Here is a 27,866-nt window from a genome sequence, read left to right as displayed (position 1 = left end):
TGTTAATTCTTATCTGTTACAGGTTTCTCAACGTCACACAAAATACCCAAAATATTAGTTCGATCATATCCTGAAGACGCCTCTTCAGAATCTCTCGTCAAGCCAGAGAGTTTGTTCTCAACGTCTCACAAAATTACGTCGCACAATGCGCCTGTGGTTAAGCGCTCCGCAGACAATGTAGAAGAAGATGACGTTGACGTCGAAGAGGAATCCAACAGGGAAGCCTTGCTCAGAGTTCTTTCTGAGACTATCCTTACTCCAGACCAGCTCCTGCCCCAGCTGCCGAAAGAAAGCACACATCGCGAAGAGGTCAGAACCGAGTACTCCGTAGTTACTAGCAAGCCACGGAAAGTAGTTCCTTCAGGCAAACACGTTCCTGCAGTCAAAATCGAACCTAAAGGTAGTTCCGGTATAATTGAAGAAAATATTGAAGGCTCAGATGAGAAAAAAGTAATGCAAAAACATCAAAGTGTCAATCAAGACGCTGAGAAAACAACTACGGATATCGAAACTGAGAAAAAAGTTGAAGAAAGCTTGATTGATGACGTCGAAGTAAAACCTGTGTCTCAGGTTGGTGTTACAAGCCCAAAATTTGAAACCAAAGAAGGCGATATTGCTGTGCCACCTCAGAAGAAAGAGACTGACTTGGTGACTCCAATCGAAATCACAACAACTACAGTGCTTCCTCTCACTAGCACAGACGCAGGACTTCTGAAATCCAATTACGACATAATCCCTGTCAATCTGGTTGGGGAAAAGTCAAAGAAAGAACAAGGGAAAGATCTTGATTTTGTGGACTCACCTCTGGCTGACAAGCTTCTCGTGCCAGCAGGGTCATCAAGCAACCAACAATCACGTATTGAAGTGAAGAAAGGTCCAAATGGACAGGATTACGAGTACGAGTACGTTTACTACTACTACGACGACGAGGACAACGACACTGTTGCCACACCAACAGGTGGTAAGCCGCAAGCAGCCAATCCACCCACGACGGCGGCCACCACCACTACAGAGAGGACCTCGACGTCTGGAAAGAGGTATCTGCCAACACCATCGCAAAAGGACTCTTCCAGTGAGGAGGACAATCGCGGAGGAGCTGCCAGAGGACGTGGCAGGAACAGGAGTCAGCCCCAGGGCGCACCGGAGCCCCAGAGCCAACCCGACGACCTGACGAGCAAGCCAAGCAACGGCAGACATCGCTACACGACGATCGAGAGGAACAGAGGAGAAGCCAGCACGACCGTCGCCCCAGAGGCATCGAATGAAGTGCTGCCGCCTTCCCGTGGCTCAAGGTATGTATTTTGGCACTGTATAAATCTCCGTAAGCATTCGTTACTAAATGCAATCATGTTTTCACTCCTCAACGCATTAAAACATGTACAGTATAATAGCAGGGGATTAATATAATCCCTGTAATTGTGTGGAACGTTTAAGGGTATATGTACATGAACGACCACAAATATTATCAGAAAATGCAGGCTCTAAATTTGTAAAATGTTATAACGAAATGAAGTCACAATTGGACAAAAATTACAAAGTATCACAACAAGACTTATTAGAACTTAAATATCTGATAAAAGTATAAAAAAGTTACTAATAATATTTTTTTAGAATTCACTTTTTACTTTAAGTTAAATTTTCCAAAATTTGAAAATGTTCACACACATTATTTCATAACTCCACAACCATTAGAGATAGAATTACGAAATTTTGTACACTGATTTAACATGCATTTATACAAAAGATGGACTACAATAATGTCCATTTCTTTGAAAATAGAAAAATTAGGTCACAAAACATTATGTAAATTTTAACATATTTTATATAGGAAAAAATAAAAGATTAATTGTATGAAAATAAGCAACTCTACATGTCTGAGAGTAGTCTACTTTACAGAAATAAGTGTTTATTACAAGCAGGAAAAATATTAAAGATGTCAGAGAGACCATAACAATGTTATGATTACCAAATGATGTAACTGCAGATCTTTTTTTCGCACTTTGATCAAACTGGTTTGAAAAATATTATTAGCAACTTTTTTTATACCTTTATCAGATATTTAAGTTCTAATAAGTCTCGTTCTGGTATCTCGTAATTTTTGTCCAATTGTGAGTTCATTTTCTTATAAAATTTTAGAAATTTAGAGCTTGCATTTTCTAATAATATTTGTGGTCGTTCATACATATACCCTTAAGTGGTTGGTAGTTGTGTGATTTCAAATAATCGTGGTTATCTCTTAGCATATTCAATGATGCCCACACCTGTGGAGTAACGGTCAGCGCGTCTGGCCGCGAAACCAGGTGGCTCGGGTTCGAATCCTGGTCAGGACAAGTTACCTGGTTGAGATTTTTCCGGGGTTTTCCCTCAACCTAATACGAGCAAATGCTGGGTAACTTTCGGTGCTGGACCCCGGACTCATTTCACCGGCATTATCACCTTCATTTCATTCAGACGCTAAATAGCCTAGATGTTGATACAGCGTCGCAAAATAACCCAATAAAATAAATAAATATTCAATTATATTAAGGCATGTTTCTGTGTAGAATTTTGCAGGGAATGTGATGAACTGCTCGTTTGGAGTCAAACTGGAAATTATCTACCTTAACTTTCGTAGTAAAATCACCGTGTGGAGTCTCAGGACAAAAGTACTACAATATTTTTTCTTGCCCTTTTCATTCTAATTTTATGATAATATCTAACAAATACTTAATAATTTCTTTGAAATTAAATAAAAATTCCAAATGAATATAACTGACATAATAATAACAATAACAATAATGTCAGAAGGTCTGAGTCACAAGTATGAAGTCGGAAGTTAGCGCGCTTGGCTACGGATCCAGAGTTACATTCGGGCGTGGGTTCAATGACAGTTTGGGCTGATAACTTGGTTGGTTCTTTCTGAAGGTTTACCAACTGTAAGACAAATGACAGGTAATCCCATGATGAAGTTAGGTTATTTTACGACGCTTTATCAACATCTTCGGTTATTTAGCGTCTGAATGAGATGAAGGTGATAATGCCGGTGAAATGAGTCCGGGGTCCAGCACCGAAAGTTACCCAGCATTTGCTCATATTGGGTTGAGGGAAAACCCCGGAAAAAACCTCAACCCCGACCGGGAATCGAACCCGGGCCACCTGGTTTCGCGGCCAGACATGCTAACCGTTACTCCACAGGTGTGGACTCCCATGATGAATCCTTGACCTCATCTCTCCAAATATAATTTCGATACTACCAACTCCATCGACGCTGAATAACCTAATAGTTGATACAGCGTCGTTCGTCGTTAAATAAACAAGTAAAAGAGATCTGTATTTTGAGTGGCACTTCAAATCAAAATTCGTATTTTCCCGATTTTTCAATGCGTTTAATGGAAGCAGGAATTATTCGGAATATCTGATCTCCTAACAGTTCCCAAATTAAACATTCAGATTCCGTGGCCGCCAGCTGAACGTGCAGACAACCACTCAGCCGCTGGAAGACCCCACGCCCGTCGCAGAGGAGCGCCTGCCCGCCAACACCCGCTTCCCTCCGCGCTCGCGGTCCAACCACAACAGTGCCACGGTCACCACACCCTCCCCCGATGAGGCTGCGGGTGGCAGGAGCAGAACATCCGGAAGCGGGGCTTCGGGAGGTGTGAGGCGACCCAGTCTGGAACTGGTGGACAGCAGCTCCTTTAGGACCCACTCCAGTGACGTGTCGCGCGATCAGGACCTTACTTCGCAGCCACCGTCCTTCCCTTCTGTCCTTCCTGCAGGTAGGTAACCTATTCAATTTTTCTGTACTTTGGGATTGAAAAACAAAGCTACGTGAATTCAGATTTTTAATCTGTATCCGATGTAATACTAGGATAACTGCCAAAACTCCGCTGTAGGAGGTTCCTAAACCTTACCGTTGCGCTGGAGACGGAGTCTTCCTCCATTAATCTGAACCATTCTCGCACTGATTGACAAGTCATTTGAAGCATCACTGCTATCACTTAAACTTCTAACGAAATAATTCTTTCAGTTTCACTGTCTAATACATTATCAACAGTAATCTCACTAGACGTTTTGATTTTATCGATAAATCTGCGAGTGGAATACGAGCAGATTTATCTAGAGAAAATCAAAACTCGAGTGGGATTTAATTGACTATTACACGATTAGAAGAAAGTATATAAAGATTAGAAGTAACGAAGTACTCCAATACAATAAAATATTAATTGACTTACGAAAATACAACTGTCTTCAAATGTATTATTGTACCATCTCAACATTACAAATATTACGCTAGCTGCATGCTAGATGGCAGTAGTGAGCAATGCCTTCTCGTCGAGAAGTTATCGATCTATATCACGATGGCAGTGTTACTAGTCAAGAAGGCTTTGTTGATTCAGTTTCATTTTTATTATTAAAACAGTTGCATTCCACTTCAATTATCCGAATCCCAGTAATCAACGTCACTTGACAGATGATTTTCAATAAATCTTAATATTAAACAATCTCTGATACGTGACTATCCATAATATCATATAGCAGAAGCTATAACATAACCTAACTAATATACACAAGTGTTAGAAAAGTTTTAATTAACGACGATGACATAAAAAATAAACATGAATAATTTTAAAAGGAATAATTATTGAATGTACAATTTTCAAATTTGAATGTGGTTGGTGGTTCAATTGATGTTATATTGGACGTGTGCGTAATAGAAGTGGAACTCGTTGATTTAGGCCTACATGGTGTATTCAACTTATTCAGGATTTCCGAATGGTGCTCTTCATTTATTTGTAAATCGGATTTCAGAAGATGCATAGGTATGATCAGTGATTTTTATTAATTCTTGTTCTTGAGTGCCAATGCGAGTCATATTTGAAACTGCTGTGCATCGACTGGAGTGGTTTGTAATTATATATATATATATATATATATATATATATTGACGTCCAGACCAGCGCAGTTTCAAATGTTGGCAAACAAACAAACAAATGCTAGGGACGCGATAAAATTAAATAAATGCTAGGGACGCGATAAAATTAAACAAATGCTAGGGACGCGATAAAATTGTGCGATAAGCAGCCATGATTGGTTGAAATACGTCCTTTCGTACCGTTTTATTGGTCAAAAGTAGTATGACGTAGTAAGAGTGTAATAGTCACTACAAAAAATGTTGTTCTTAGTTATTTTTAATGTGATCAACACTTTTCTTCCACTTGTCTTTTCCATATTCTGCGAAAATGCGGCGGCAGAATCGTTCCTTTACGTTAAGTTTGTTACAAAAATCTAATTGAAATGACTGGAGACAACTGATTAAACATTTTAATCTCGCTCTTAAGTAGTAAATGAAACCAATCAAAACAATAAATGCTTACTTTTAAAGCACTGTTGGGTTTTGAAGATAAATAATGTTTATGCACGCGCGCTACGTGACGGGCCGCGAGCAGTTAGACGTAAACCTTTAACAAGTGATAATATCTTGTAGACACATTCTATTAACATGGGGTTTTTTCAAAATAAAGTATAATGTATTTAGACGATTTCATACACTGCAACTACCCACTTATCTTTTCAAGAAAAAATTTATCGTTGATTGATTTTCTACTGCAAAAACATATTTTTCCCACACCACAATAATAAAAAACAAACCTCAATTAAGAAGTCTTACATTTGTTATATTGCGGCGAATCAAACATTTTAGAAATCTGCAAACAATACCCTTCAACTTGCTTTTTTCCTTATTAGAATCTGACTACTACTTTTTGAGTTATATTAAGCATAAAAAATGCTAAAATATTCTACTTCATTGAAAGTCTACATGAGTAACGCCTTCTCCTGTTATTGGTTGACAATTAGGAAGGAGGAGGTGAATAGCGTATTGTATCACTCTTTAAGATTGACGCATGCGCAGAACAACGGAGTTTTGTAAATTGTTCCCCCTAGATTATAACATACATTGAGTATCAGAGAGAAAAGTTAACTATTTTATTTACAGCGGTACGTTCCGACTTTTAAATTTCTGAACCCCGCTGTTAAAACAGTAGTTTGCAAACTTTTGTAATTTAAATTTATCCAAGTTAAATATTTAGATAATACTGTACTACCAAATTTTCTCTTCACAACGCAGGAGAGAAGTTTTGGTTAGAATCGTACTGAGATACACCGGCCCCCGGATGCCTTTCATACCGCGAATTCGGATATGACTTGAATTTTGTCAAGCACAGATATTGAAAAAACAATGCTTTCCGAGTGAATTCTTTTATTCGCATAATAATAATAATAATAATAATAATAATAATAATAATAATAATAATAATAATAATAATTCGTGGCGCTACAGCCCGTGAAGGGCCTAGACCGACCAGCCGGCTGCTGGTCTCACGTCCACATGCCGAAGAAGAGGTGAACGATCATCGAACCAGAATGGAGGTATCGTGTGGTTAGCACGATGATCCCCCCAGCCGTTATAGCTGGTATTCGCAACCGGATTTCGCTGCCTATCGTAACTCCCCAAATGCATCACGATTCTGGGTGGGCACCGGTCCCATACACTGCCCGAAATTTAATGAGAAAATTTCTTCCCCCTTGAGGACTCGAACCAGCGCGCATTCCGTAACGCGAGTCTTAGGCAGGATGCCTTAGACCACGACGCCACGGTGCGGAACCCTTTTATTCGCATATGATGTTAAAAAATAATGTACACTGAGTCACGAAAAAAGAGGTGGTAAATATTGCAATTATGATCACATTTCACTCGCGCAAATATTCGTAGTCCGCTCGGAGAGAGAATGAATTAGCCTGTAGGGAATAAGTAAGCCGTAGCGCCGTAGCGTCGTGATCTAAGGCAACGTGCCTGAACTCGCGATACAAAATTAGCGCTGGTTCGAATCAAGAAGGAATAAATTTTCTCATTAAATTTGGGCTAATGTTATGGGACTAGTTCACACCTCGTGATGAATCTGGGGAGCTATGGTCCGTAGCGAAATCCGGTTCCGCGAACTAGATAAAACGATTGAGGAGATCCCTCATGCTGGTTGCATGATTATTCCCTTCTGTGAGGCACGTGGACGTAAGGCCAGCGTTGAGCTCGTAGGACTTGGCCCTCTATGGACTGATGTGCCCAGGATTATTATTATTATTATTATTATTATTATTATTATTATTATTATTATTATTATTATTATTGAGCGGATGTTGATGACCTAAAATGCCCTTAAACTAATGGAAAAATGACATAAAATTAAAAGAAAATGACATTTAAATATTATTCAAAGTACTCGCACCACAACCTCTTAAAATTTAGTAACCCTGTTTCAATAACTGCCCGGCAAATCTCGGATAGAGGAGACAACTTCCTGGAATTTGGCTAAGATAAAGGAAAAGAACACACAAAAAAATTGAGGTTTTAAGGGAAAACTATAGATTTTAAAGAGGGTTAACAATGCGTTTCATTCAGGGTGGTCCATGTCAGTGCCTTTATTCTCCGTCTCCTCCTCCTTCCGGTCTTCATTTTTTTATCAGATTTTCCAGATGGGGAGTGTGAATGACAAAACAAATTGTGGGTGCAGCTTGTATTCTTGCAATCTTTGTGTTAAAAATACTGTCCCTTCCGTGTTAAAAATACTGTCCCTTCCGTGTTAAAAATACTGTCCCTTCCGTGTTAAAAATACTGTCCCTTCCGTGTTAAAAGTACTGTCCCTTCCGTGTTAAAAATACTGTCCCTTCCGTGTTAAAAGTACTGTCCCTTCCGTGTTAAAAAATACTGTCCCTTCCGTGTTAAAAAATACTGTCCCTTCCCTTCCATGGGGACATAACGTACTGTCCAGGACACGGTGAAAGTTTCTCCCTTTCTAAAGAAACAAATTCTAAGGACACCCTCGTACCGACAAAAGAACCGTAGCGGTAAAAGCCCTCACTTAAACTAAGCTGTTGTCAAGCATTTTATATTACTTCCGTTGTGTGAGGTGAAGCCTTCAGTGGAATGAGGGATGGACTTTAGAGTCTGTTCCAAACTATAAAACTCAAACTTCACTGTTGTTCACTTATTCAGTAAGTAATTACTACTGACCTATTTGCTTATAAAAAGATTTAACAGATCTATCCGTAAAGAAGAAAGTAAAATGCATTCCAATTATCTAAAAGTACTTCGGAGTATTAAAAATGACCAAAAATGCCGACAAAATATAAAAATGACCTATTGGTTTAAAAACGTCGAAAAATGCAAAAAAATGCAATAAAGAAATGAATTTTTTAAGTTTACATTGATATTAACATAGAAAGAATTTCTATATTAATAGGCACCGTCCTAATGTAAAAAATAAGAAGATGATTTTTCATCAACATCTGCCGCCTAATTATTATTATTATTATTATTATTATTATTATTATTATTATTATTATTATTATTATTATTTCTGCTAATAATTGTCTTGGATATATACACAGTAACAGAACTAAAAATAGAGATTTTCGTAACGACGTGCTTATACTAGTCGCATATTCGTTAAATGTAAATTTGTTTTTGTAAGCGCTGTTAGTTTGGATAACCAGCTGAACAAGTCAGTCAATATTATTGTAGATACAACAGCTTGCGACTTGTTTTCATAATAGGAAATGTAAACTACTTCAAATGTAAACGGGTTAAAACTTAAGGGCTGTTAACGACGGCCAAGTTATATAAACGACCACACTGTACTTGAAGATCTTTTACTTCTTCTTTCTGATTTATACAACATTAATTGTAATTGGAAATGAAATAATTCCATGAAAATCTTAAGTGTTCTTTCTTCTTTCCTTATTTACTATCTCAATTTTCAATCCACTTCATTACAAGTAAGATATATTATTTTATTTACTACCATAACAGTTTCACATACGAAAAACACTTCTGAACACGGTGAAATAAAGCTACTTTATCGCAAGCGAGCTATAAAATAATTATCACAAGTGTGCAATAAAGTAACACTTCATGACCTGCTGTATTATATAAAACAATAATTTATAGTATAAGAGAGTAACATTAGATTTTAATCACGAGTGGAAACTTCAGCGCTTTAACTTTTTTAATTCACTCTCTCCATGACAACCAACATATTATCAGTCATAAAAATCATATAAATTCATTCATTTATAACTTATTCACAAACAACACATTACAAAGAAAAGTCGTAAAATTTAAAATTAAACTTAGACACTAGTAATGAAATTTGGATGAATGAATGTATGGATTTTATTGTTGCTAATGTTTTGGTTGTCATGGGGAGAGTAATTTTAAAAATGTTAATTCACTGATTTGATTTTAAAACTTTTAATTCACTGCTGTAAATAAAGGCATTGTTTCGATTGCTGAAAACGGTGTAATAAAGGCCATTCTAGATAACACTCATGGATAAAAATAATAATATTCTGTTTTTATGGTGACAAGTACTTTTATTACGGTAATGTTATTTATGTACTTCGCTCTAGAATATGCCATTAGGAAAGTTCAGGATAACAGACAGGGTTTGGAATTGAACGGGTTACATCAGCTAGATCATCGAGGATGACTTTTTCTGACAGTGCCACAATTCTCCAAGACATTAGACTTCAAGATAGCTGAAGAAAAATACAGTTTTTTAAATAATTAGTTTGGGTTTCTGTTGCAAGCTTGTTACTTGTTCTACAGGGACATCACTTTATTTTTACCAACATTTTTAACATTAACCTGGCTATACTCGGAAACACTGTTGCCCCCTTCCATTACAGGAGTTTGATGTTACTAGTGCAATATGTAAACAAATCATTTTACTAGGTATAGGAGGAGAGAAAAGTAGTGTATCCATTTATGTTTTAGGGAAATACGATATTACGATTTTCAATTTGATCATCACTTTTACGGAATTTATCAAAATACAGTAGAGTAGTAACATTTTTTTTTTCAAAAACTCAACTTTTCAGGCGGCTATGTTCCTTATGTAATGTCTACTTTATTTAGCATATTAATTATTGATGGTATCACACAATATAGAGAGTGCATTTAAATTGAGGGGGTCGTAAGTAAAGGGCTGTAAGTGCACTTAAGTTACTTTTGAGAAAATGGGGTTTACATATTTAAGCTTTCGTAAAATCGGTGAAAATTTTATTTAAATTTTAATGTGTGATGCGATTAAAATATCCCTTTGCCACTAAAATTTTAGATACTTTTGCTTACACTGGATGCACTTAACTCATGTTATTACAAATGTCACTAGCATTCCTTTGCTTCTAGCCACCTCAATTCAAAAAAAGCTAATCTGAATTTTTAAACAAGTTGCTGAAAATGGTTGCCGTTTATTACAATGCAGGCTTCAATTCAGTACGCATATTATTAAAAACATTTTGAAACATATTCTCTGAAATTGAATTTTTCGTTTCTTGAGCATAATTTTTTAGTACGATATTATTAATATAGGTTCTTTCTTCTATAGAAAACGCAATCATATTTCTGAAACACACTATACACTGCAGTGTTTACTTCACTGCTTGAAGACTTCGAATGCAACAGCGGCCGTAAGTTTGTGTGTCTGGCGGGAGCAAGGACATTAGTGAAGGGGTGAGAGTGAAGTACATTCATAATGCAGGTACAATAAAAATGCAAGTAAAAATAAAATGATGTTCCTGTATAAACCGTTTAATCTTAGATCAGAGGTTAAATTGATCCTCGTTCTAGCTGAACTTGGAATTTTGTGTTGTATAAAGTCTAATCTGAGATTAATTTGTCTCAAACTAAAGTCAACTTTGACTGAAGAAATTTCTCCGATTAAGTTAGATGATCCAAATTCAATTATTTATTTTCTGTTTGAAATATACGAGTGACAGATTGTGCAAATAAAATATCCATTATTAGTAATATTAATAGATATGTTAGGTACATTTATATATATTTCTTTCAATTTCTTGCCTTAACACACAAACATTCTTATCTTTTATAAGGCTCTATCGTGTTCAGCAGTATCAAATAACATAACCTATAATTATATTATGTTTATAACAACCATTAATTATTAATGGATATAATAGGTACATTCATAAATGTTCAATTACCTATATTACTAAACGAAAATTGTGGTTTTATAAAGCTTTATTATGTTTAGCAGTATCAAACACCATAACATGATAACAACTTGGAGAACAGTCAACCTTCTTCTTATTGTCCGCCATTTTTTACATTGCACAAAACAAACCAGTGTCTCCGGCAGAGTGTAATACGGAAAGTCGCCAAAAATTAGTTGTAAAGTCGCTAGATTTCTCATTATCAACAAAGAAAGATTAAATTTTGTCACTATGGGGTGCTAAAAAGGTCACTAAATCCCTATTTAAGCAATATAAAAGTTAAAATAAATTGTCGTTGAAAAAGAGTTAAAGTCGCTAGAATGCCAACACTGAACAAACCTGTATAACATGGTCCGCTCATCACGTATTTCACCTGTTTATGCGATGTTGCCACATCCTTTGCACGTGAACTTAGATTGCATTTGAACCAAGGTAATTTGATCGCAGAAAAGTTTTATACAATAGAAGGTGTCTGAACTCGGTTCACTTTTCGATCTTCGATCAAAGTTGATCTTTAGTTAGGGAGTTTTATACAATTGGGCCTTAGAGTCTGATTTCTGGCATGCCTGCTCCAAGACATTAGACCTCAAGATAACTATAGAAAAATACAGTTTTTTTACATAATTAGTTTGGGTTTCTGTTGCAACCTTGTTACTTGCTCTACATTTGAAGCACAAAATATGTCGTGTTCACCTTGTATTGTGTACTTTATTTGTATTTGAATCTTAATTTTTTGTTAATATTTACTAATGATTTCTCAACCGGTAATTGAATTAAATTAGAGGGTAGGTATGAGTAAAAAGATTTAATGTCATCATGCATGAGTATTTTACTCTGTGAACTTTCTGCAGACTCGAGACACTGTTGACTTTTAGCATCGGTAGAAGAAAGACTGATGATTAGAAAGTCGAGAAGCCCTTCCTAGATACCGTGTCAACAACTCTGTTGTGTAACCCGGAATACATATTTGTGAATAATAATAAACAGCGAGAGAGTCGAGTGAGCTCAGGACATACGAGAAGCAAAAACACAAAACATGATGATAAACTGAGTTTGGATTTCGAATCGCATAAATATCAGCAATTGGTAAGAGTACAGCAACATCGAAGACAATCCTACTGAAGATGCACACGTCCCCCCCATTAACCTTTAATCTCATAACGGCCAACACAACGACAAGAAGGTGCATAATTAAAGGTCAAATGATGCATTAAGTACCGTAATAGTTACCGGGAATTAAAGGTGAAAGGAAGATATTTTGTATTCGAACCGCTAAAGGTTAATTGTACACAATAATATCAACATTCCCGACAACTTTTACGTAAAAATATTAATAAACTCTATAACTGAATAAACGTCCTTAACCCTTTACCTTATAGTACCGTTTAAGACACGATCAAAACATGTAAAAATAATCCCTACCTAGCCTACTCTTGAGCAACTGATACACCGTAGATAAATGGTGTATTCCATGTTATACGGAGGTTGAAGATCAAGCCATTTAATATGGAAGTGATTTGAAAGGACGTGTTCAAGATAAAATTAACAGTTTACAAAGGAACCTTCTATGAAATCAATCAATGATTATTTATACATCGTAAATATCCTAAAGTAACAGTAAAAAATCTAGCTGCCAACACAAAACTTAAGAAATAATTAACTGAAAAATAGCATACAGTTTTTCGTTCTTCTAGAGCCTGAGTAATGTTTCTACTTGTAGCTAGTCACAAAAATGTTTTACAGTGAGAATACCAGTTCAAGATTTGTAAAAGTTTATTACAATTTATTTTGTGTGTAGCAAACCTGCAAGCAAAACAAAATAATTTTGAGATGAGTGTCATACGTTACGGGAATTTTACTGGAAGCAAGTAAAGAAACAGGTTTGGAAGTAAATCCCGAAAAGACATAGTATATGATTATGTCTCGTGACGAGAATATTGTACGAAATGGAAATATAAAAATTGGAAATTTATCTTTTGAAGAGGTGGAGAAGTTCAAATATCTTGGAGCAACAGTAACAAATATAAATGATACTCGGGAGGAAATTAAACACAGAATAAATATGGGAAATGCGTGCTATTATTCGGTTGAGAAGCTTTAATCATCCAGTCTGCTGTCAAAAAATCTGAAAGTTAGAATTTATAAAACAGTTATATTACTGGTTGTTCTTTATGGTTGTGAAACTTGGACTTTCACTTTGAGAGAGGAACATAGGTTAAGGGTGTTTGAGAACAAGGTGCTTAGGAAAATATTTGGGGCTAAGAGGGATGAAGTTACAGGAGAATGGAGAAAGTTACACAACACAGAACTGCACGCATTGTATTCTTCACCTGACATAATTAGGAACATTAAATCCAGACGTTTGAAATGGGCAGGGCATGTAGCACGTATGGGTGAATCCAGAAATGCATATAGAGTGTTAGTTGGGAGGCCGGAGGGAAAAATACCTTTAGAGAGGCCGAGACGTAGATAGCAAGATAATATTAAAATGGATTTGAGGGAGGTGGGATATGATGATAGAGAATGGATTAATCTTGCTCAGGATAGGGACCAATGGCGGGCTTATGTGAGGGCGGCAATGAACCTCCGGGTTCCCTAAAAGCCAGTAAGTAAGTAAGTACGTCTCACGTTATTTTTATACAATCGTTCGTTCGCTTTGGTAAGAATTCCCCCGACTTTTCAACTGCTGTATTGTAATAATGAAACTTCATCACCTTTAAAAGAAATGGTGGTATGGCGTGGCGGGAGGACATTGGACTGTAGATCGAGAAGTCTCCAGTCCAGACCTGGGTGTACTCTAATTTTATAAAACTACATTTAATTTTTAATTGTTTCATACAGTTACCAATAAAATAGTTGTTGAAGCAATTTATTTAATTTGTGTACGGTTGTTAACCAAAAACATCCATTTTTAAGTAGGCCTGGCATATAATTAAAACATTCACAATGGAACAGAAAATCTTGCTGCATTAAAATTCAATGTAGAATATTTACATTCCATTTATCAATAGCTGCTCTGATTTACATTTACATAATTGGAACGTGAATCTTTCTGCTCGCACAACTTAAGAAATCACAAGGAACTGCCACGACGTAATGCGATTATATGGATTTATTGCCACAAACTTAATGAAGAGCTATTGTAATAAAAAAAATCATAACCAGGTATATTACGAAAGAGAAATAATGTCTTCTTATTAATGTAATCACAACGAAACACAACTGAATTATGTATTGATATTACTATTAATACCGTTATTACTAATTAATTATTAATGACGTTAAAATTGCACAAGCTCAGTTATACAGGGACATCATTTTATTTTTACTCCAATTTTTATTGTACCTGAGTTTTGAATGTACTTCACTCCCACCCCTTCTACTAATGAAGTTCAACCGTCCTGCACACAGATCCAGACCGCATATACAGGCATAGTAAACAGTACGTTCCACAAATATGTTCGCGTTTTCTAGTGACGAAAGAGCTTTCAATATTGAATCATTTTCGCACAGGTACTGTCGTCCATTTGCCTACGTCGTATCCCGGTTTCCCCCACCAGCTTTTATTCGCCAGCTAGTGGCTGGGCTGTCTTAGATCTTTTCTGAGAACATTAATTTCTGTTAGGAATTGGACGTCTACGTAATATTATACAACGGTTTAAAATAACTTAAATAAAAGGGCCTCGTTAAGTAATTAACTGTCACGTGATTTCCTACCTTTCTACGACCCTACGACATAACCACTTGGACGGACAGTAGATAGTATGTCTGAGTAATTTTATTTTTTAGGATCGGGCAGAAGTGAAGATTGAATTTACAGTACGTAAGGTACTTTTTTATAGAGTAGGTACAGAATTATTTCAACATGAGTTACCAGTACGAAGAACGAAACTGGTAATTGGGATTAGGTACAATAGTCTATAGTGCGAAAATATGCACATTAGAACTGAAGCCTGTATCGAAATGAACGGCCACCATTTTCAAAAATGTGTTTAAATATCCATATTATGTTTATTTTTCAATTTAACTTCATTCTCTATATTGTACGCTAATGTGCTGTAGACAGTATAATATACACTGCATAATGAATACGTCCACATGGACAGCTCAGTTCGTGAGTAAAAACACTTATTATTAATACTGTACTGTATTTTGATCAAACAAAAACTTAGTGAAAATTATCAAACTCAAAATCGCGATATTTCCTAGTTTACGTAAATGGATGAACTACTTTTCTTCCCTCCTATAACTAGTAAAGTGATTTGTTTGTATATTACGCCAGTATCATCGTACTCCAGTCGTGGAAGGGGGTAGCAAACGGCGTTGATCCAGAGGTATAGGCAAGTTAATATTAAAAATGTTAGTAAAAATAAAATGATGTCCCTGTACCTCCATTTCATCAGTTTCCTTTACTGTAAACCAAAATTATTGCTGCCAACATAACAGTTAGAAAATAACTTCCAGCTCCCGTATTTGTCATTAGTCGAAATTCGAAAAAAAGTTGGTAAAAGAAAATTAAGTAAGTAAGCTGATCCGGACTATAATCAGACTGTTCTGGTGTGGGGATTGGAATTAACAGCTTGCGCATCATACAATGTAAGCAGAGTTATAGAAAAAGAACTGTAATAAGGAAATGAAGAGTTTCCGGACCCATGTTCGTATAACATTATTTTCATCCACTACATGTGAGGAATTTTTTTCTAAAGTTTCTACATACATTTTTGTTACACCCTGTATAGTGCGTGCTTCCCATTAGATTCATGCTTGGATACTTGACAGCAATTTCGGTAGTATGCAGGTGGAAATACATAATTTGCTCAGAAGGAAACCGCTGAGACCTCCCTGCCTTGTGGAATACAATATTAAATTCAAACACAGACAATCTTTCATACTTCAAAGCTCTATGAATAGAATTCACGCTTTCTTGACCATAAGAAATGTAGCGGTTCTCAGTGAGCCGTTCCGATTTCTTGATCACTTCGCCGTTTACACATTATTCGTAACTTAATATTATGCAAAAGCACGAAATAGATATCGCTGCTCAACCACTTCGCCCAGTGGTCAACGTATACGTGTGAGGGCTATGCATTATTAAATGCGCTAATAACTTTTAGCATATGGCAGCCGTGGCGAAAATGTGACTCGCGAACACATTGTAGCTCGTAATGATAGTTGTGCATTTCTCTTGCTTCCTACCTCCCCCAATCCCCCCTCACTCACTGGAGTCAAACTCCGTTCCATTTGTATTTGTCTCTGACCTGCGAGTGGCGTATCGTCGTAATGTCTCTCTCGAAACCATGTACCTCTACAAAAACGAAAGTTTCAAGTAAGATGGGAGGACGCATTTTTTTGCTGCCAATATGATGAGAATATTAAATGTATGATTTGTTCACAAGTATTATGAGGAAAACGGTTGTATAACATAAAACGGCATTATACTACATGTTACTCATGAAAGATTAAAAGGTTAAGTATTATTATTATTATTATTATTATTATTATTATTATCTCTGTACGTCGATCCTTTTTCAGCAAATGTACGAATAATGCTGTTATATCTTCAATTTAAACTCACAGATTTACAATATGATGTTAAATGAAAGCTAGATGTAAGGACTTGACAAATGTTGAACTTTTCAAATTTTTGCCAAAAAATAAATATCCGAAGCCTCGTTCTTTCGCTTGCTCTGTTGAAGCCATGTTCGCCAAAACTTACGTTTGTGAAAAATTATTTTCAACAATGAAAATAGTAAAAATCAAATTTAGATCACGACTGACAGACAAATACCTTCGTGATCAACTACGACTGGCAGTAAGTGACATAATTCCTGATTTTGAAACTCTGTCGCAGAGACATTCTGAAGACAGTTAATTTTAGGTTGTGATAATGTGTCCTATGTGTTCTTGTTCATTTCTTTCTTCGTTACACGCACTAAACATTAGTTTGTAACCTTATACTGTATAAAATTATATTTAAGTGCTTGACGTAAGGAAAATGAAAATCCTTTAATATATCAGACAGTTGCTTCACTTCCCCTTCGGGTGTCCGCCTCCCTCCACAGGTGCTATGCACGTTGCAGATTACACAGTGGCTCGGCGCACGATCACATTTTCGGCACGGGTGGCATATGACTTGTATCGGAAATAAAATAAATCCGGGTTTTGTGTCTCTTTTTATAACACGTAATCGAGTCTTGTCCCAGAATGAGAAGACTGCGGATTAAATCCATGGGTCTGCTAGTCAACTTGCACATATTATTCCTAGTTGTAAATTGTGCCTGGAATTATTTGGAACTCAGACCAACATGATCCAAGGCAGACATCATCGAATATATTTGGAGATGGTCCAACTTACTAATAAAATGTATGATTTACTAAAAAATTATTTCAGGGCCATTTAGATTCCTGGGAGTAACTCCTAACGAGGAAAGCGCCGAGAAAGAAGCGAAACATCGTCCCAGCAGAGTGCGAGGAAGAGGGGAACAAGCGACAACATCAACAGTCGACAATGTGGAAACAGAAACAACCAGCAGGGGTCGTGGACCACATATCCGCAGGTACCTTAACACTTCGCTTTATTGTAGTACTACTGTACTATATTGAAATACTAACTGCAATAAGTGGTTTTATTGATTATTGAGCCTATATGTAACATTTTTTACAGATGTCGGAAAAAAGTTTAAGACCACGCGTACAAAACGTTTTATTTGTCTACTGGTCTTATCTGTATCAACTTAATCATAATTTTATCGTAATCTAAGTTAAAAATGGAAACAATCCTGTAGCTAAAACGGTCCAAGAGCTATAATTTTTTTCGTAAGTACACAAGGATATTTATTTTTTTTATCAAAGAAAATATTGCATTTCAAAAATGGGCTGAAATACTCCAGTTAAGATTTTTGGCCCCCAAAAAGGTTATGAAGGATATTTAATTGCAAATTGTGAAGAAAATTAAAAAAAAAATGTTCAACTTAAAATTTAGTGAGGCTTAAGGTTTCTAATATTTGGACTAAAATTCTTAGTTCTGATATTTTATTTTTAATGCCTTTTAAAATCCCCGCCTTTGTTTTTAAGTTGGCAATATATTCGTACGTTATTTCTGATGTTTATACATCCTATATTTCTGAACCATTCTTGTCTAACTATTTATCTTTATTGTTTACCTGTCTTGTCTACATTTCCATTTGCATTTATTGTCTACTTGTCTGCCATTCTCACCTATCTGTCTATCATTCTATATTTCTTAACTACCTATTTATCTGTATTTTTGTCTGCTCGTATACCATTTTGTCTACTCGTCTGCCATTATTGTCTATCCATCTGTCATTATTGTTTACCCGTTTGTTATTTTTGTCTATACGTCTACCATTCTTGTCTACCTGTATTTCTTATCTACCTGTCTGTATTTATCTACCTGTCTGTCTGTATTTCTTATCTACCTGTCTATCTATATTTCTTATTTACCTGTCTATCTGTATTTCTTATTTACCTATTTATATGCATATATCTACCTGATCATCTGTACCTATTTCTTATCTACCTGACTACCTGTACTTCTCTTTTTACTTCTCTATCTGTATTTCTTATTTACCTGTCTACCTATATTTCTTATTTGTCTGTCTATCTATTTTTCTTATTTACCTGTCTATCTTTATTTCTTATTTACCTATTTGTATGTATTTATCTACCTGTGCATCTGTATTTCTTATCTATCTGTCTACCTGTATTTATTTACCTGTCTATCTGCATTTCTTATTTACCTGTCTATCTGCATTTCTTATCTACCTGTCTATCTGTATTTCTTATGTATCTATCTGTATTTTTTATCTACCTACCTATATTTCTTACCTACCCATCTCTATTACTTATCTCCCTGTCTATCTGTATTTCTTACCTACCTATCTGCATTTCTTATCTACATGTATATCTATATTTCTTACCTACCAATCTGTATTTCTCATCTACCTATCTATCTTATGTATCTATTTGTATTTTTTTATCTACCTACCTATATTTCTTACCTACCCATCTGCATTAGTTATCTCTCTGTCTATCTGTATTTCTTATTTACTTATCTATCTGTACTTCTTATTTACCTTTCTATATGTATTTCTTACTTACCTGTCTATCTGTATTTCTTATCTACCTATCTGCATTTCTTGTCTCCATGTCTATCTGTCTTCTCGTCTGTCATTATTGTCTATCCGTCTGCCATTATTGTATACCATTCGCTATTCTTGTCTAGACGTCTAACATTCTTGTCTATCTGTATTTCTGATCTGCGTCTCTATCTGTCTTTCTTATCTATCTGTTCTCCTTCCTTGTCTTTGTGTCTGTTTTAACTATTTATTTACATCTGTCTATCCATCAGTTTACCTTATCTTCAAGTCGGCCTGAGTAGCGTAGTAGGTAAAGCGCTGGCCTTCTGTGCTCGAGGTTACAGGTTCGATCCCGCCCCAGGTCGATGGCATTTAAGTGTGCTTTAATGTGACAGGCTCATGTCAGTACATTTACTGGCATGTAAAAAAACTCCTGCGAGACAAAATTCTGGCACACCAGCGACGCTGATATAATCTCGACAGTTGCGAGCGTCGTTAAATAAAACATAATTTAATTTAAAACCTTATCTTCAAGTATCCTTTGAAAATTAATAGTATCATAGTAACTTTATAACTTGTCCGCTACATAAAAAACATAATCTTTATCATTAAAAGCATATCCAAAATCGAATAAGATGACAATTATGTTGTTCGATAGTAGAAAATTTATTTATAAGATTAAAATTTTCAAAAACTGTTAGGTCGTGGAGTGAAATGCTAGATGGGAAGTATTATAAGTGAATTTACATTATGTCAACTACTTTTCAATGAACAGAAAACGCAGACGATCGCTGAGGTCAGAACACAGGAGTTCATGAAGCGCAACTCGATATCCTTTAAACCACTCCATAGCCTTGAACTCGACTACGCGGTCATGCGATCAAATATGGCGTTGTGGCTGCCATCTTGCTTGTGATGACAGTCACTTCATGAAATTTATACCCAGTTTAGTGACGGCTCCCAGAAAGGGCAAATGATGTAAAAACAAATGAGGAGCTACGAGCAAAACAATCCAGTTTTTATATAGCAAGGATGATTAGAAAAAGAAAGTTAACATGGTCACAAAATTAAGCCTCCTTTGAACCAGAAAATTCAATATGCTGTATTTCAACTTATTCTAAATTCTGATTAAATTTATATTTTTACAAACTGAACAGAACGCCTCAACCACACAAAAATAATACTCCATTAGGACAGTCTTATGCAGTGGTGTATTTCTAAATAAATAAAAAGAAGTGCCCTGGCTCTGAGATTTCGGTAGTACCGGCAGTATTCTTCTTCTTCTTCATCATTATCATCATCATCATCATCATCATCATTTTCAAAGGAATAGGCTACCCAGCGTATAGGTAATTAAGTATGGACACTTCGCGTCGGTACCTTTGATATAGCCGGACTGATTTCAATGACCTTCAAGCCAGCTAGAGCGTGAGATTCTGCTTTCTCCCTAGAGTTGGCGCTGACATCACACCAGCTAGCAGTCGACACAGCGGAAATATAACGCATATAATTAATACATCTAGGTACATTATGTACTCAAATAAAATAAATTGGATCCATAAAATAATAAATCTGTCATTAACTGTAATGTCTAGACTCTAGAGTTCCTTTATAATGAGAGTTGAGACGTTGACCCCAACAACAATTAAAATATGTAATGATTTGATAGCATCGAATATGGAAAAACAAAACTCTCATGAGAAGTAAAACCATATACCTATATTATATTATATACAAAAATTAAACGAATTTGATACTTAATTTTATAATGTATTATATTATTTTATAATATAATTTATTATATCTGAAATATACAAAGTTATTATTACAACTAGTTTGTCACTTAGAAATAAGGAAAAGCTGTTAACTTGAATTTATTTGAAGCAAAGCGTTACTGGATTAAGCAATAAGGCAGGCGATGTTTCCATCCTGTGTCTCAACTCTATACTCAATTATTATGTTAGCGTATGCTCGATTACACTAACCTCTAGCATCCACACTTGTGGAGTAACGGTCAGCGCTTCTGGCCGCGAAACCAGGTGGCCCGGGTTCGATTCCCGGTCGGGGCAAGTTACCTGGTTGAGGTTTTTTCCGGGGTTTTCCCTCAACCCAATATGAGCAAATGCTGGATAATTTTCGGTGTTGGACCCCGGACTCATTTCACCGACATTATCACCTTCATCTCATTCAGACGCTAAATAACCAAAGATGTTGATAAAGCGTCGTAAAATAACCTACTGAAAAAAAACTAACCTCTAGCGATTGAAAGTGTAACTAAACGCCGGAGCACAGAGAAAAAAAAAACAGGAAAATTCGCTGTGTCCATTCTTTATAATCCCTATTCGCTGGGCTACCTATGAAATGTCAGAAGAAAATACATGGGTTCGAATCCAGATAAAGAGGTTGTTAGGTCCATGGAGTAGACTTCACTATGAAATTGTTGAAATATGAATAAAATATTATCTTTTATAGATACAAAATTTGACGAAATATATGAAAATCAGAAAAATGTCCTGGTGCCGCCCGGCCTCGAAAAGTAGTGCTTAGTGCTTAGTAGTGATATTTAACTTATTTTATATTTTTGTTTTCATATTTTCCGATAATGGTATATCTCTAATGTGATAAGTTGAGCTATATATAATCATAATTTTCCTTACTGTGTGTACTTAAAAATATTGTATTCACTGTATGCTTTGTACTGCACTATTTTATTACTACTATTAGTATTATTATTACTATTAGGCCTGTTATTATTATTTTATTATTTATTATTATTATCATTATTATTAATCATTACTATTCTTATTTATTATTATTATTATTATTATTATTATTATTATTATTAATTGTCTTATTTTTTTATACTTTGTAGGCCTCATTTATTTTTGACCTGCTGTTCCCATTTTATTATGCTTTTTTCTTTCCTTCTCTATGTTACATATTATGTCTGATTTCTTCTTACTTGCTTACATTTTATTATTATTATCTTATTCAGTTTTGTGTGTACTTTGTAAATTTGTAGTGTTTCTGTAACGCAGTTTTTACTCCTGGTTGAGTGTTAGAGAAGGCCGAATGGCCTTAACTCTGCCAGGTTAAATAAATCATTATTATCATTATTATTATTATTATTATTATCATTATCATTATCATTATCATTATCATTATTATTATTATTATTATTATTATTATTATTATTATTATTATTATTATTATTATTATAGGACCCGTCAGATCTGAAATACACCCCTTGTCTTATTCCTCTGTATTATATCAGTACAAAATAGTCACGAGATGTTAATCACATGATTAGACAAGAAAAAAATAGTTTTCTTTTACAGTTTTCTAAAAAAATGAAACGGGATTTATTTTCTGAGTCGGATGTCAAGATCCTGAGATTGGTTTTGATATTCAAAACACATTGGGAAATCACAAGACTCTAAGGGTGCTATTCATAGACATTTCGCTAGCCCGCACTACGAGCGTGCTAAACTAGCCCTTGCTATCGACTGATTACTTGTACAGGATTCATATCAAGTCATATCACTAACACTGGTTTAGGCTATATATCCGAAAAACGTTAGTTCGCTGATCATCCACCGGAAGCTCGCGCTAAGAATGTCTATGAATATGGCCCTAAATGAATACGCTAAGAACTGATCTAAACAAGATCTCAAATGCCTTATCAGGCGCACCTTTATTATTATTATTATTATTATTATTATTATTATTATTATTATTATTATTATTATTATTATTATTATTATTATTATTGGGGAACTCAAATGTGCATACATTGCATGCAAGACAGCACATACATTCGCCCATCACTAATAGAAATAAATTAAATCTACTGCTTCTCTGTGGCCTGGAAGTGAACCATTGCTTAAGGGCATTTTGGATGTCTTGGTCCAACGAAAATGTTACCTTCAGGCTTTTCTTCAAATCTTCAAAATATGAAAATCTCAAAGAGATAAGTCTGTACTGTAAGGAGGATGTGCGATGTAAGAACTGATCATCTTTCTCCTGGTATCGTCTGAGGTTCTGTTGGCAGATTCTCACAAGTCCGATTTTTGCTCAGCAGTTAAAGAGCGTTGCGTGCAAACTTTGCAATACTTCAGGTAACAATGGTTATTAGAGGAGAAAAACTCGCTCCGGCGCCGGGGATCGAATCCGGGTCCTTGGTTCTACATACCAAGCGCTCTAAACACTGAGCTACGCCGAAGTTCAATCACAGCACCGGATCGAAATCCTCTCCTCCAGTGTTTTTCCCTTTGTGGCCTGACTCCAAGTTCGACATCTATGTCGGTGTATATTAAGTCAACTGCCATTATACAAGGAGCGCACTCTTTAATCTTTACGTAGATTCTTCGCCCAACAGTGCATATTACTATGGAATCCCGGCCACCAAGTCACTCATTTGAGTCCGCTCCTTGTATAATGACAGTTGACTTAATATATGCATAATTATACAGTTTCAGTTGCTAGAAATTGGAACTCGCTACCGAGTGATGTAAGGGGTTGTTGGACAATAACTTCATTTAGGTCAAAATTACATAAATTCTTACCGGTACTTAACAAATTAATTGCTGATTAATATTTATTACATATTATAATGAAACTAACATATTTCCATTCCTATTATTATCATTAATTTCTCTAAATAGATTTACAAAACCTCTAATGGCAATTACATTAATATTCTCATTATAGAAATATATTTTAGATTTATATATTTTTTTTTTCTCCCTGTAACATAGTTCTAGTAAGCTTATATTAAATTAATTTTCATCATTTTACTAGCTATCTCAAACCTCAAATTAATTATAATTGATTGAATTAAATTAGCTCATAAATTAAGTTACTACTTTACCTTACAGGTTTATCTAAATTTAAATAAATATGTAGTCTACTAGTCGTTAACTTAACTGAAGAATATTGCTGGAGAACCTTTTAAGTGTAGTGTAAATATTCGTAATTTAAATATGTGTTGCATTGATTAAGGCTGGTTGAGTGGAAGAGAAGGCCTTATGGCCTTAACTCTGCCAGCGAAAATAAAACATTATTATTATTATTATTATTATTATTATTATTATTATTATTATTATTAATATTAATAAATATGGGAAATGCCTGTTATTATTCGGTTGAAAAGCTTTTATCATCCAGTCTGCTGTCAAAAACTCTAAAAGTTAGAATTTATAGAACAGTTATATTACCGGTTGTTCTTTATGGTTGTGAAACTTGGTTAAGGGTGTTTGAGAATAAGGTGCTTAGGAAAATATTTGGGGCTAAAAGGGATGAAATTACAGGAGAATGGAGAAAGTTACAGAACACAGAACTGCACACATTGTATTCTTCACCTAACATAATTAGGAACATTAAATCCAGACGTATGAGATGGGCAGGGCATGTAGCACGTATGGGCGAATCCAGAAATGCATGTAGAGTGTTAGTTGGGAGGCCGGAGGGAAAAAGGCCTTTAGGGAGACCGAGACGTAGATGGGAAGGTAATATTAAAATGGATTTGAGGGAGGTGGGATATGATGATAGAGAATGGATTAATCTTGCTCAGGATAGGGACCAATGGCGGGCTTATGTGAGGGCGGCAATGAACCTCCGGGTTCCTTAAAAGCCAGTAAGTAAGTAAGTATGCCAACATATATGTCGAACTTGAAGTCAGGCAACAAAAGGAAAAACACTGGAGAAGAGGAAGTCGATCCAGTGTTGTGGATTGGACTTCGGCATAGCTCAGCGCTTGGTACGTAGAACCAAGGACCCGGTTCGATTCCCGGCACAAATTTTTCTCCTCTAATAACTATTGTTACCATAACAGATATATTCTGAAGGACCAAAAAAATAATCTTTACGTAAATACTTCAAGTGTTTGTGGAGGATTTTATGGATATTTCCCTGGCTGACATTCAGCAATAAGCTAAGTTCGCTTATTGTTGCTTTCCTAGTGTAAATTTAAATTACGGTTTATTTAACGACGCTCGCAACTGCAGAGGTTATATCAGCGTCGCCGGTGTGCCGGATTTTTGTCCGCAGGAGTTTTTTTACATGCCAGTAAATTTACTGACATGAGCCTGTCACATTTAAACATACAGTAGAACCTCTATTATCCGTGGTAATGAAGGGGGTGGCCTGAACGGTTAATTGAAAAAATTGGATAATCCATATCATAAAAGATTTTAATAAAATGTTATGATTTCCTTGGTGTCCTTGATGATTTTGTGTTTAACGTGCTTTGTAGTGGATCAAGAGTTCATTAAAAGTTCGGTTGTCAATGATGGCTTCTGAAAACCAAGGGTTGTTGGTTGATTGTCTGTGGAAATACAAGAATAGTAGAAGTCTCATGTTGGAGATTTACATATTTTATACACGTTATACTTTTTTAATTATTATTAAATTGCTTTCAGTTGTACTCGCGTGCTCTGAAGCAACATTAACCACAGTTTCTCCTTTCTCAATCCTCTCAAATATTGTAATTTTTTCGATAGTTAACACAATGCGTTTTCTTTTGAAGATTGTGGAAAACATTTTGCATAGACGTCATATTTACGGCCACTCGAATAATAAGGATAAGGTTTGAATGGTACACGGGTTTGTGGAAGTTCTTGGGGTAATTTCTTCGAAAGCAGGAAGTGACTATTTTACAAGTAACTATTTCTATTGTCGACAGCGAAGCATTCCTACTAAGTACGTACAGTATATACTGTGTAAGGGTAAAGGTACTTTTAGAAAACTACCTAAAACATATTGTACAGTACTTCATATTTTTCCTGCTGCAAAAAAAAAAAAAAGCTAGGAAAAGAAGTCGGATAATCCAACAATCGGTTAATAGGGTGACGGATAATCGGGGTTCTACTGTACTTAAATGCCATCGACTTCGGCCGGGATGAACCCGCTATCTCGAGCATAGAAGGCCAGCGCTATACCAACTACGCTACCGAGGGCGACTTTCCTAGTGTCTTGGGCAGGAACATCAACATGCTGAAATGAATTTGGCATGATAGCTTTGAGCGCTTGCCCTGGTCGCGGATTGTCCTGTAAAGATGTTATGATTGCAGTATATAATAGATCTGTTCCTGACACGAAATAAAGTTGAAGCTCTGTTTACAGGCCATCAACTACGCCACTTCCTATCGACTTCGAGGAAACAGAGGATGAAGTGTTCGACAACGACACTACTGAAAGCGTTGGTACTGATGGAACCAGAGGACCAGTCAGTCGCGGTGGACGACCTGCCACTGGCACTGACCTGCCAGAAACAGATTCCACGACAGATGAGGACACCGTCGCAACTACCGAAGACAACGTGGGCTTGACTGCCGCCATGATGGACAAGGCAGCTCTGGACTTGTACGCCATACTGCAACAGGCTCAGGCTGAGAACGCGAGCAACTTCGTGGACGAGCTGTCCACAGAGAGCAGCACTGAGGACGACGAGGACAAGGAGAACACCACTGACGAGGTTATTTTATACCACAGTCTATAAATCTTTTCGCTGTAAGAAAACTCCTAATATAAACAATAGCACGTGACTGAAGTGAGCCTTCATTGGCCACAGCGTGGCGCCTTAAATTCTCAGTACATGATCCCGCCCACTGTTGTATATTCTGTTTCATGTTAAACATTTCCCGTTACTCGTCAAGTAGACCTAACCTCACTGCTATGCATTAGTTTGCTTAGGAAATTTTTACTTTATAATTACTGTTATTAAATTATTTTAAACTTAGGTGTAAGGTCAATCGCTGCCGAACAAATAAGTTGTTCATTGCAGGATGCAGAAGCCATACGTGCTTACGTGAATAACTACGAGCTCAAGTGACGCCAGCTTGTTACGAGAACAGACTACATTGTAAATAACATAATATAAAAGTAGCTTTTCTTTTACATAGTGTTTTACATATAAGTGAAGTTATATGTTTCATCGTATTTAACAACTAGAATTCTATGTTTTATCTTCAAATAATAAAAGATTACGGTTTCCAAATACGGAACTATATTTTCCTGCGTCGTGTGAGTGTTTCGACTGGCAGCCAATCACGGGTATGACAGCAACGTGCTTATGTTTACATTAGGATTTTTCTTACAGCGAAAACAGTATAGTATATAAAGTCGCGAAGCTCAATACGTAGTAAATATGCAAACATTAGATAGTTGCTCACCACTAGGATCGCTAATATCGCCTCATTACAGGCAATGCAAAATAGTACCGTCACAGTCTATTGCTTCTAGCACCCTCAAAACTCAAGCTTCGTGACTGTATATAGTAGACTGTGTTTATACTGTATAATATATTCAGGGAAAAAGATGACGGAATCCGTAGAATCCCTACAAATCCGTGGAACGTTTAAGTTTTTTTTAAAAAAACTATCAAAATACAGTACAAATGAAGAATAATTCGAGAAGATATAAAGTTAATAAATGGAACCGAAGCCTACTTTTTCAACCTGTTTTTAATATTTATAATTATTACTTATTTATTTAATCTGACAGGATTAAGGCCATAAGGCCTTCTCTTCCATCCTACCAGATAGCACATATAAATACAAAAAAGAATGAAATACAGACGCTGAACAAAATTCATTGCTGAGTAATTTTTCATGGCAAAAGCAATTGTTTGCCACACTTTACGTCTCCCCCGGGTTCCCACTAATAAGCAAACGTTCTAATGGGGGCAGATAAAAAAGTTGAATTTTTTTTCTTCCACCA

At 35.9% G+C, this 27,866-nt stretch overlaps 1 protein-coding gene across 1 annotated transcript in view; it reads left to right on the top strand.

Moving 5' to 3' along the window:
- LOC138692968 (uncharacterized) overlaps positions 1-27,866 on the top strand; it is a 195,046-nt gene that overhangs the window by 141,045 nt on the left and 26,135 nt on the right. The window contains exons 3-6 of the mRNA XM_069816438.1: positions 23-1,292; positions 3,430-3,755; positions 17,441-17,606; positions 26,271-26,622. Coding sequence (XP_069672539.1) covers positions 23-1,292; positions 3,430-3,755; positions 17,441-17,606; positions 26,271-26,622 — 2,114 coding nt within the window. The remainder of the gene's footprint in view (positions 1-22; positions 1,293-3,429; positions 3,756-17,440; positions 17,607-26,270; positions 26,623-27,866) is intronic.

This window comes from Periplaneta americana, chromosome 1 (assembly GCF_040183065.1).
Source record: "Periplaneta americana isolate PAMFEO1 chromosome 1, P.americana_PAMFEO1_priV1, whole genome shotgun sequence".
NCBI lineage: Eukaryota > Metazoa > Arthropoda > Insecta > Blattodea > Blattidae > Periplaneta > Periplaneta americana.
This window is presented reverse-complemented; position numbering and strand designations above follow the sequence as displayed.